Genomic DNA, 12872 nt, shown 5'->3' on the forward strand with positions numbered 1-12872 from the left:
CAACCTCTGCTTCCTATATTCAAGCAATGCTCCTGCCTCAGCCTCCCGAGCAGCTGGGATTACAGGCACATACCACCACGTCCAGCTAATGTTTGCATTTTTAGTAGAGACAAGGTTTCACCATGTTGGTCAGGCTGGTCTCGAACTCCTTACCTTGTGATCCACCCGCCTTAGCCTCTTAAAGTGCTGGGACTACAGGCGTGAGCCACCATGCCCAGCCCAATGGATATTGTTTGGGGAAAAAAAAAAAAAAAAAACTAATGATACATACAACAACATGAATGAATTTCAAAATAATTATCCTAAATAAAGAAAGCCACACAAAAACAAAGTATATACTATATAACTGAATTTATATAAAGTTCTAGAAAATTAAAACTAATTTATAGTGACAAAAAAAATGCTCAGTGGTTGCCTGAGGACACATGGAGTGATGGAGTACGGTGAGTCATGAGAAAACTAACAGAGATGGTGAAAACATCATTATCTTAATTGTGTTCATGGGTTCATGGTATACACAAAAGTCAAAAGTTGTGTACTCTAAATACATGTGGCCTATCACATCAATTGTATCTCAAAAATAGCTGTATAGGCCAGGTACGGTGGTTCACCTATAATCCCAGCACTTTAGGAGGCCTAGGTGAGCAGATCACTTAAGGCCAAGGGTTCAAACGAGATGGAGCAACATGGCAACACCCCATCTCTACAAAAAATACAAAAAGTAGCTGGGTGTGACGGTGCATGCCTTTAGTCCCAGCTACTCAGGAGGCTGGAGTGGGAGGATCGCTGGAGCCCAGGAGGTGGAGGCTGCAGTAAGCCAAGATCACACACTGCACTCCAGCCTGGGCCACACACCAAGGCCATGTCGGGGCAGGGGGCAGGGAAACAAGCTGTATAAAAAATAATTTACATGGAAAGTCTCTTGTTGTAAACAGTAAAAACCTAACTAAAAATAAGTACATACATATATGAGGACATTCTCACTAAAAAGAAAATAAAGAACTAAAATAAAAAAAGAAATTAGTTCTGCCTCAAAAAAAATTAACAATCACACTCCCACTCAATTGGGAATCAGATGTCCATAGGAAGCAAAATATATCAAGAGCATTCAAAGACTTGCCACTTGGTGGTGCTAAACTGAATGTATAAAACTCAATTCAACAAACTTTTATGAAGCAATTATGTGCCAGACATCATAAAGAACAGAGAGATTAAAAGGTATTAGAGTTCCTTGCTTGTCTGTACCTGGCAAAATTATTAAAAAGGTAAAATATTTACACAAGAAGGAATATTCTAAGTGTAAAAGTACTACAAAAAAGGAGAAAAGTTTTCCTTTTGGGATAAAAATGTCTCATGCCCTCCAGGCTCTTATCTATTCTTAAATATTTGCTAAGATGCCCAAGCAGGTAAGTACATTTATAAAACTTCCAATGATGGCCTGCTAAAAGCAACAGAAACTGCATTTTGTTTTTCTCCTCTAGCAAAGGAGCTATATCAGATATAACTTATTAAAAGAGTTCTGGTGACCACAGCAAACATTTTAGAATAAATTTTCTCACCCCTAATTTAGCAATTTAATTTAAAAGCAAAAATAAGGCAGAAAAACAGATAAATTCAACTGTTAGACAGAATGAACTTTTGCACAATCCAACTCAAGAACATCCTTCCTGACACAAAGAGCTAGAAAAACTAAGGAAGTTTCACAATAGTAACTTTTATACTGTGCCTTCACTTAAGACTGAATTTTTACTTACATTATGATTATTATAATCTTTATTTCCAAAAATGGAAGATAAAGGAAAAATTCAACCCAAATATTTTACATGTAACTTTAGGGTAAAATTATTGCCCTAAATCATTCTCCAAACTTGGAAACCTTTCACCTACCATACACAACATACATTCTTAACTTTAGCAATTATGTGAACTTACAGGCTAATAAAACAACCAAAGTTTCAAAACTTCAGTTTGTTTAAAAACTATTTGGCATACAGATGATAATTTGAGCGTATGGTTTCAGAAAGCATCCCCAGGAAATGCGAGACTGAGCATCCTAACAGGTTCCACATTCAAATATCTATGCACCTACTTGATATCTCTATTTCAATAAGGCATCTTGAACTCAATGTGTTCTATCTAAACCGGCTCTTCTTCGATATTCCCAATTCTGTCAAAGATATCTCATCCACCCAGTTATCCTAAATGCTTCTTTCACCATCCAGACCCTATATCCTAAGTCCCTCAAACCTTTTCCTCTGGCACTGGCCCCTCATCGCTTCTAGCCTAAGTCACTAAAATAACATTCTGATCTCTCTTCTCCTGATCTAGTTACCTTCCAATAATCTAAGGTGCATAATGTATAACCACAGCCCAAACTAACCTTTACAAAATGTCCGTCTGGTTACACCACATAGGGGCTTAAAAATCTTCTGTCTTCACCCTTTACCTCTATAGTGAGGCTATACTTCCTGATACTCCCAACACATAAAACATTTCTGCTTTGGGCCATTGTGAACTCTTGCTACCCAAAAGCTTGGTGCTTTTTTTCAGGTGTATTCTGTTCCATCTACCTGGAACACCCTTTTGTCCTTTCTCTCTGCAAATAACTTCTACCAAACCCTTCAAAAAAGAACATAAGCAATAGCCTGCCCAAACTCTTTGAACTACTCCCCATTCCACTTAATCTGATTTCGAAGCTTCTTTACTCATACACTCAGCACATGTATGAGCACCAACCAGATGCTGGAAATAAAAAGGTGTCACTGGAAAAAACACACACAATGAAAAGTGTCTGACTAAACTAGCAGTATCATGTAAACCAGTAAATCAATGTATAGAGTAAAGTGTGACAGAGGAATGCAGAGACTCCTGAATGAGATACCATTTTCAGTTACTTCTTCAATAAATACACAGTAAATGCCTACCATGTGCCAGGTACAGAGCAAGTTACTAGGTGTAAATAAGTAAGATTCAGTCACTGCCTCCACAGTAGTTACAATCTAACTGGGGATGACAAGAAAACTGACAATTACAACATGTAAGTACTAACAGACTGCCACAGCAAGCCCTAATAAAGGCTATCTTATCTAGATTTAGGAGCCTCAGGTAGAGTGAGAATGAGGAAAACTTAATTGGAGCGACATATAAACTCAGATCTGAATAATGGCAATTTTAAATAGTAGAGAACGTAGGGAAGCAGAGGATGTATGTTCTTAGCAGAGGGTATGTTTTATACAGAGCAGTAGTTCAGTGCACGATTGAAACCCAAATACCAGAGAGTAGAGTCTACATAGTTTAGAAGCAAAAACAGAGACCAGATCAGATCATAAAGGGCTGCATAAGCCATGCTAAAGAATTTAGGAGTTTGAAATTTATCCTGAAGACCGACAAAAGCAACTAGAAACTTGCCTTTTCTAAGCCAATAAAGTGGCTGCAGGACCAAGAACGAACAGCTGCAGTAATCCAGGGAGGGAGAGACTCATGGTTGCTTGAACTAAGGCAATGGTAGTGGGGATGAGGAAAGGCAGGTGGCTTAGAAAGATATTTAGAAGATCAAAATGACAAGCCTTCGTGACTGATTAGATGTGAAAGGTGAAGGGAAGAACAGTAAGGACAAAACTGTGTAGATGAGGTTTTTTACTGAGATAGGGAGAACAGAAAGAAGAAAGCAAACTGAGTTTTATTTGGGATGTGTTAATGAGTAATGACTGTGGAACTAAAAAAAAAACGCAGAATACAGGTGGTTGTAAGGGCAATACATCATGGATAGTCTGAAGTGAAGAGTGAGCCTTTGAGATCTAGAGAATGGTACAACTCTCAAGGAAGGGCAACTGGCAGAACTATTATTGCGTCTCAACGATATTAGTGTGCCAAGCAAAGTCAAATAGGAGACAGGAATAATTCAGGTGCTGGAGGAGATACACAGTCAGGGCTGCAATGAACCATGACCACACCACTGCACTCCAGCCTGGGTGACAGAGCAAGGCTGTCTCCAAAATAAATTAACACTAATAATAACAATACAAGTCTCTGTTTAACCACCCTTGTGTCCAAAGAACTCAGCACATAGCAGGTACTAAAACGTTTGTTGAACTAAAGAATGGCAGAAAAATTTAAAAATAAGACATACTCCTATTATACCATGGGTAACTACCATGTTAAAAGATCTAGTCTAGGAAAACAAGTCTCCAGGAAGATCTAGATACTAAGAATACTCATCTTTCCAAAGCACAAAAATTTCACAGGACTATGAGCATATTTAAAAAGAATTGGTTAGGGCCAATTTTAATTCTTATTAAAAATGACATCACAAATTCTAATTAAGAAAAAAACAGCTGATTTCCCTATTGTTTCAAGTAATTTTCGTTTTTATTTTTTGAGACAGAGTCTGCCTGTGGCCCAGTCTGAACAAGTGACACAATCTCACTCACTGCATTGGGTTCAAGCGATTCTCCTGTCTTAGCCTCCCGAATAGCTGCGACTACAGGCATGTACCACCATGCCTGGCTTTTGTGTTTTTAGTAAAGATAGGGTTTCACCACGCTGGCCAGGATGGTCTCAAACTCCTGACCTCAAGTAATCCACCCACCTCAGCCTCCCAAAGTGATAGGATTACAGGTGTGAGCCACCGTGCCCGGCCAGTAATTTTCAATAGAAAAAAAATTCTAATACATTAATAGAAAAACCTAGAGTGAATGGAAGTGTACTATAATAGGATTTTACAACTCTGAAACAAAAGAGCTATTAATGGACCCATTTCTCCCACTCTAATCCCTCCTCATTTTCTTTTTCTTTTCTTTTCTTTTTTTTTTTTTTGAGACAGGGTCTTGGTCTGTCACCCAAGCTGGAATGCAGTAGCACCATCATAGCTCACCGCATTCTCCAAGTCCCAGGCTCAAGCAATCCTCGCACCTCAGCCTCCCAAGTAGCTGGGACAACAGGCACGTGTCACCACAACCAGCTAATTTTTTTGTTTTTCATAGAGATGGGGTCTAGTTATGTTGCCCAAGCTGGTCTTGAACTCCTGAGCTCAAGTGATCCTCCCGCCTCAGTCTCCCAAAGTGCTGGGATTACAGGCGTGAGCCACTGCACCTGGTTCCTCATTTTCTCGTACCTTCTTGCTTCTTCCTCTTCACTGAATAGCTATTATGTGCCAGAATCTATGTTAGGTGCAGATGAAACATTTCAGGATCCGACCTTATGATGATTAGTTCAGTCTACAGTTTCCAATATATTTACTCATTAATCCTCATACCAAGCATAAAGTAGGTACTGTTATATCACAGATGACTGAAGCACAGAGAGGTTAAGTAATTTTACTGAAGTTGCTTGTAAATGTGTGAAAACAATTTCTGAAACTAGTTTGGCTTCAAAGACCAAGCTCTTAACCATTACCTTTTGCTGCTTCCCTACAAGACAGAGATTAACTTCCTCCATCACTTTCTGAAACTCCAAGTTCAAAGCAAGTAGAGTTGTAAGAAAAGTTACATCCTAGGTGGAGACACTGAGAGATTCTAATTCAACAGAGCTGGTAGCCCAGCATCTGTACTTCTATTAAACAGTATCACAAGTGATTTTTGTGCGCCTTGGTTAACATTCACTCCCCTGTATTTCTAAACTAGAACTCTTAGCTAAAACTTGGTGAAGGGAGGGGGAGATGAATAAACATACGCACACATTTTCTCCCCATCCCCTTTCCTAAAGAAAAAAAGATTAGGAAGTAGGGAAGCATAAAGGTAACATGTCTTTTAATGTTACATTAACCAGCTTTCATTAGTATTATTATTATAATGCTGATGGTAAAAAAGTATAGAGTTTTCATTTGCTTTTTAAATCAAGAGATTATCAGGTTTGCGCATTAGAAAAATAACTCCAGTGGTGGTGTAGAGAAGATTAAGGGCAGAGACTGTAGAAAAGGAGTAAAATCAGCCAAAAAATCAAGAATAGAAGCAGACTAAAGGCCTGAACTATGCACTGATAGTAAAGATGCAGCAAATTTAAGAAACCTCTTAAGGTAAAACTGGTAGGACATGGTTATTGATTAGAGAGTATTATAGGAATGAATGTCTCCAAGTATGTTTAACATGCAACAGGTGAAAGATGACGCCATTAAACCAGATCTGAACATACTGAGAGAAGAACCGTGGGTTTTGTTGGTCATGATAGTATTACTTCGGAGAGGAGTAGCTTTTCACATGGAAAACTAGTTTCAGTGGAGTGATGGCAATAGGTGTGAATTTGCAGTGAATGAGAATAAATGAGGTTATGAAGTAGAATTATTAAATGTAAGTCTCGTTTTAAGAAGTCAGACTATGAAAGGTAGTGGCTGCAAAGAGTGAAAAATGTTTTTCATTTCACAACTCTGCTTCATTGCCTCAAGGATTCTTTCAAAATCAATCCAAACCTGAAAGAGGGAGATGTTTAAATGGAAGGGATCCCCTCTTGAAAAGTCCTAGCCTGGATCAGTTTATGTGGAAAATCAAACAGGATAACCTTCAAATATGCAGTAAATCAAGCAGAATATCAGCATCCACCCTGAACATAAAAAGTAAAAACTGACAAGAAAACCAAGAGCACAAATAATCCAAAAAAGGATGCCCACCTATCCTTTAAAAGAGCCAGCACGTACAAGTATGTAATTTTACGTTTAAAAAAAAAAATTCATATAACCCTAACAACTCCAATACAAGAAATACAAGAAATAATGATTGCCATCTCCTCAATTCTGCAGATAAAGAACGTGAAAGACACAGAAGTCACAACTGCCCAATTTTCCAAGGTCATACTTCAGATTAACAGCAAAACCAATCCCATATTTGTTATTTGGCCACCTAGTCTAATACTCCAAACACCAAATCACAAACGCTGTTAAACAACTCAAAATAGAGTAGGGAAGGCAACAGGGAGACATGAGTGAAACTCAAGGAACAGAGGACGCTATCTGCAATGAGTAAACAACACTTAGTGTTCGATGAGTCACTTCAGTTGATTCCAGCTGTTGATGAAATACTCCTTCACTGGGAAATACTACCCGTGGCGTATCGTAAAGCTGATAGCCCTAACTATACATAAGATGTGCCCTCGGAACGCGAATAGGCACTATTCGACGAAATCTCCGCACATAATCCTAGTTTCCAACGAAATTAGGAGTGTCACTGACCACCTCCGTAAACCAGCATGACCAATACTCCCACTGAAATGCCTAGAAAATAAATATTTGAATAGAAGCCTTCCTAGACAAGCAGAGGGCGGTGTAAATCTCCATTTCTCTCAGGAAACAGTCCCGCTGCTCACACTACCAACCAACTCAGCACCTTGGTAAAAACAGACCCAGTACACTCGTTTCTTCTAAAAGCACGGCTAGCTGCCTAGCACCTATTCAGGTCCTCCCGAAGGAAGCATAAACATCTTCAACAGAGTGTAGCAAAGAAGACAAGAGGCAAGTCGGGTTAACGCTTCAAAGACTGAAAAGACGCTGGAGTCAGAAGAGTAGACACAAAGAACTAGAGTCAAGAAAAAGTGAATGGGGGGGGGAAAAAAAGGAACTAGAGAGCCACCTGTCCGTTAGTAAAGGTAATACGAATAAAAGCCTCTCTGCTCTGGGGCAGAAGAGCGCCGAGGCCTAGCTGGCCTTGGAGCAGGAGCCGGCTCTGTAACTCCGCGGCTGAACTGGCATTCACTGGAAACCAGCTGGTACCACCCAATCTTCTCCTACAGACACCACGGGTTGTCCGGACATAGAAATTCCCTCGTGTCCCTCCCCCAGCCAACTGCCAAAGAGCAAAAGCATCCCCGTCCCAGAGAAAAGCCGAGGACTTCCTGGAGGCCGTTACCTACCTTCCCGCTCACAACACCCGCCGCCGCCATGTTTCCTGCGCGTGCCTGGTAATGACGTAGCAGAACCTCACGTGTCTTTCGGACTTACAACAACATCCGGCAAAACTAGAATAACATCCGGGCGGGAAAGGGGCGGGGTGTGGCGGGAAGGGCGTGGAGGAACGTGGCCCGGCGGAAAAAGCCGCCAGACGCAGGCGTGCTGAGCTGGGCTCAGAGGCGGGTAGGGCTGAGTCTCAGCCGCAACGCTACGCTTGTGCTTACCCCACGTCCTCCCGGGGAAAGATTCCTAAAATAATGTGTACCTTATTTGTATTGGAGTTTGTCGAGACTCTGAAGCTAGCGCAGGCCACGTCGCTTTGGTGAGATGAAAAGAATACCATACTGGAAGCGCGCAAGCATTGCCCTGGTTGTTTTGTTGTTGTAGAAACGGAGTCTCGCTCTGGCTGGAGTGCAGTGGCGCGATCTCGCCTTACTGCAGCCTCCCCCTCCCTATTCAAACGATTCTCGATCCTCAGCCTCCCGAGTAGCTGGGATTACAGGCGCGCGTCACCACGCCCAGCTAATTTCTAAATTTTTATTAGGGGGTTTCGCCAATGTTGCCCAGGCTGGCCTCGAACTCCTGACTTCAGGTTATCCGCCCGCCTCAGCCTCCCAAAGTGCTGGGATTACAGGCTTGAGCCACCGCGCCCGACCCATTCGCCTGGTTTTGTGGCAGTAGGCAAATGACCAACACGCTCGAAACCTCAGTTTCTTATAGTAAAATAAAGATAGTAGCGTTGCCGTGAAGATCCAAAAAAGCCCAGCACTAACAAGGAGATATTCCAGGAACTAACATGGAGACTTTTCCCCTCTATATATGAGGTTTCTCTATTTGTCTGGTCACTGCCACTCACACATGACCTCCAGCAAGGTATTTCAATGGGAACTGTGATAATACCATGCCCTCATAGCTGCAGAGTCCAAGGTACATAGTTTATAGCACCTACACATTACTTAATAGCTCTGTGACTTAAAGCAGGTTTGTAAATTTATCAAAGCTTCAGGATGTAAACTGGGAATTACTCCTGCGTGGAGTGGTTGTAGAGATTTCATAGGACAATACATGTGTGGTAAAATGATTTGTAAAGATAATAAGATAAGAATTGTATTTGTTCTCAGTGCTGTAAAATAATGCAGAGAATGATTGTGTACTACCCCTTTGATAACTCTGGCACAGATCTGGGATTTCCCTGGCTCCAGGGCAGAATAAAAAGTCCCTTTCACCAAAAACACTTGTGCGCATTGAGGTACTTTACGTTTTCACACAGTGAGGAGAGGTTAGAGGCTTTTGAGTTTGGTTGAGGTAGGTGGCAACAAGCTGAACGACAGAAAAGGAGAGTTGCTAGTTATGTGAATATCAGGAACCTAGTAGGTGAGGAAAGTGGTGGAACCTTAGGTGGGAATGAATGTGTGGCATATTAGGGAGATTGCATCCTAGGTATCTGAGATTCCAACCATGACTGAGATCCTTATGCCCAAGCTTGGCATTGAATCAAGAAAGCAGCTTACCTACAAGGGATGAATGAGGTGAGAAAATGAGAATATTAGCAGTAATCAGCACTGAGTGAAGACTAGAGGGTCTTTTCCACATGTACTGGACTGAGACTAAAACCCCTAGAATCTTCGTATAATCTTGGGTGTGGAGGGGAAAATCCTACTAATGACCCAAATTACATTTTCCACCAGATCAGAGCATTGGGATGTGGTTAGAGAAAAATTTAAATGTGACGTCACATTTCTTACACCCTGTGTTTTAGAGAAACATTGAAGCCCTTAGCACAATGCCAGGAATAAAAGGCTCAATGACTGGTAGTTATTACTTATATTTTAATATATTAAGTTTGAGAACTACAAACTTCTCATTGAAAAGCCTCATTCCCCTCTCAGGTTCATCTGCTACTTCTTTACCTTCTTACGCTTCATTCTCCAAGTGCGCCATAAATAATCGTGCTACCCATGGGCTAGCCTTGGGCCTCTCTTCCTTTTTCTCCAAACACTATTCCTGGGCCATCATCCTCATATTCTGGCATCAAAATCTCCTATGTGCTGATGACTCCCAAGTATTCCCAGCCCAAGTCTCTCTTTCCTAAACTCTAGTCCCAGTGTCCACTGCCACTGGACTCCTGACTTGAATGACCTAATCATGCGTCAAAAAAGTATAAGCCTTTACTACTCAAAGTGTACGTGTACTGACCGGCAGCACCAGCATCAGTTGGAAGCTTGTTAGAAATGCAGAATCTGGCTGGGCGCAGTGGCTCATGTCTGTAATCCCAGCACTTTGGGAGGCCAAGGCAGGCAGATTACTTGAGGCCAGGAGTTCAAGACCAGCCTGGCCAACATCGTAAAACCCTGTCTCTTCTAAAAATACAAAAATTAGCCTGGAGTGTTGGTGCATGCCTGTAGTCCCAGCTACTCAGGAGGCTGAGCCAGGAGAATCGCTTGAACCTGGGAGACAGAGGTGGAGGTAGCAGTGAGCCAAGATCATGACGCTGCACTCCAGCCTGGGCAACAGAGCTAGACTCTGTCTAAAAAAAAAAGAAAAAGAAATTCAGAATCTCAGATCCCACCCCAGAACTACAGAAAAATCTGCATTTTAACAAGATCCCTGATTTGTCTGTATATTAAACTTTGAGATGCATAGTCTTAAGTGAAATTTTATTTTGCTTTTGTTCTCTGAAAATTAGTACACTTTGCTGTACAAGAGATGTAGCTAGAACTCAATTTGTCAAGGAAGTGTTGCTATCATGTGTTACAAATTAATTTGAATCAATTATCCCATTTAGGAATGGAACAGTTATACATTAATAGAGGAAAGAGACCTATTTTCCTTCTTCAATGATATCCTCTGTCTACATGCAAAGGGAAGAAACAAGGTCAGGATTTCAGAAGGGTTAGTTTCAGGTTTTAATTTTTTACTTTATTAGAGGGAATAATCAGAGTACACTTACATATAGCAAGTGGACAGATTGTTTTAAAGCAGTATGAGATATGAGATTTAAAGCATAAGAGATTCAATGTAAATAAAGTCCTTAAGTTCCCTATAAATTAATATTATCATGACAGTAATTTCAAAGCTCCTAGATTCACTCCCATAAACTATATAGTCACTAATTATAATTTATTACTGGAAAAGTCATATAATGCAAAAGAATCTTAATAGTAAATGCCATAAAGAAACCTTAGGCCTAGGAAGGACTCTGAAGATAATCTCCCCAACTTTTTCAAGTGAAGAAATTGAGTGTCTTAGAGTAATACCTTGCAGAAGTCACAAGCTGCTTGATGGCTGAATAGAGACTTCATTCCATATACATGTCTTATTTAGCTGTGCTACATTATCAGCTAAATGTGATCATTCCTATTTCTGAACTACAGCATTTAATTACTGTTCTCTTTGATTCTCTCTCACCTCAGTTTCTGGCTGGCCTATTTGTCTTTTGAGCTTATCCCATGTCCCACTTGATCTATTAAGTTTTCCCCAGCGTTTCCACTAATTGATCTCTACCTCTCTTGAATTCTTAAAGCAGTTAGACTACAGACTTTTAGTGCTTAATTTATCAAGATAGTACCATGGAGAGAGCATGGATTTCGATGAAAGCCAAGAGATTACAAGATTCGTTTCTGGAGAAGTTGATTAGCTGAGGAAATTGTTGCCGGAGGTCAGGGACCCCAAACAGAGGGACCGGCTGGAGCCGAGGCAGAAGAACATAAATTGTGAAGATTTCATGGACATTTATCACTTCCCCAATTAATACTCTTATAATTTCTTATGCTTGTCTTTAATCTTTTAATCCTGTTATCTTCATAAGCTGAGAATGTACGTCACCTCAGGACCACTATTGTACAAATTGATTATAAAATACGTGTGTTTGAACAATATGAAATCAATGCACCCTGAAAAAGAACGGAATAACAGCGATTTGCAGGGAACAAGGGAAGATAACCATAAGGTCTGACTCCCTGTGGGATCAGGCAGAATAGAGCCATATTTTTCTTCTTACAGGGAGCCTATAAACAGACGTACAAGCAGGAGAAACATTGCTGCATTCTTTTCCCAGCAAGGAATATTAATAATTGAGACCCTGGGGAAGGAATGCATTCCTGGGGTAGGTCTATAGATGGCTGCTCTGGGAGTGTCTGTCTTATGCGGTTGAGATAAGGACTGAAATACGCCCTGGTCTCCTGCAGTACCCTCAGGCTTATTAGGATTGGGAAATTCCTGCCTGGTAAATTCTAGTCAGACCAGTTGTCTGCTCTCAAACCCTGTTTCCTGTTAAGATTGTTAAGATGTTAATCAAAACAGTGCGTGCATAGCAGGACATAGACCCTCATCGGTAATTCTAATTTTGCCTTGCCTTGTGATCTTTATTGCCCTTTGAAGCATGTGATTTTTGTGACTTACTCCCTGTTCGTACACCCCTCCCCTTCTAAAATCCCTAATAAAAACTTGCTGGTTTTGCGGCTCGGTGTCACCATCACGTTCATGTTCCTACCAATATGTGATGACACCCCCGAAGGCCCAGCTGTAAAATTTCTCTCTTTGTACTCTTTCTCTTTATTTCTAGACTGGCTGACACTTAGGGAAAATAGAAAGGACCTATGTTGAAATATTGGGGGCTGGTTCCCCCAATAGGAAATCAGACCTTTAGTTACAGTTGGGGGTCCTCATTCAAATGACACAACCAGCCAGCCATGGTGGCACACACCTCTAATCCCAGCACTTTGGGAGGCTGAGGCGGGCGAATCATGAGGTCAGGAGTTCGAGACCCACCTGACCAACCTGATGAAACCCCATCTCTACTAAAAGTAAAAAAATTATCCAGGCATGGTGGCATGTGCTTGTAATCCCAGCTACTCAGGAGGCAGAGGCAGGAGAATTGCTTGAACCCAGGAGGCAGAGGTTGCAGTGAGCCGAGATCACACCACTGCACTCCAGCCCAGGCGATAGAGTAAGACTCTGTCTCAAAAAAAAAAAAGAGAGAGAGAGAGAAATGACACAA

General features: G+C 41.1%; 1 protein-coding gene across 2 annotated transcripts in view; it reads right to left on the bottom strand.

Moving 5' to 3' along the window:
• The window catches only part of LOC105473364 (TBC1 domain family member 15), an 87519-nt gene extending 79576 nt beyond the window's left edge, over positions 1 to 7943 (bottom strand). For both annotated transcript variants that reach the window (XM_011727154.3, XM_011727153.3), the window contains exon 1: positions 7837 to 7943. In XM_011727154.3, coding sequence (XP_011725456.1) covers positions 7837 to 7866 — 30 coding nt within the window. In that variant the 5' untranslated portion in view covers positions 7867 to 7943. The remainder of the gene's footprint in view (positions 1 to 7836) is intronic.
• Between the last annotated feature and the right edge of the window lie 4929 nt (positions 7944 to 12872).

Source organism: Macaca nemestrina, chromosome 10 (genome assembly GCF_043159975.1).
Source record: "Macaca nemestrina isolate mMacNem1 chromosome 10, mMacNem.hap1, whole genome shotgun sequence".
Classification (NCBI taxonomy): domain Eukaryota; kingdom Metazoa; phylum Chordata; class Mammalia; order Primates; family Cercopithecidae; genus Macaca; species Macaca nemestrina.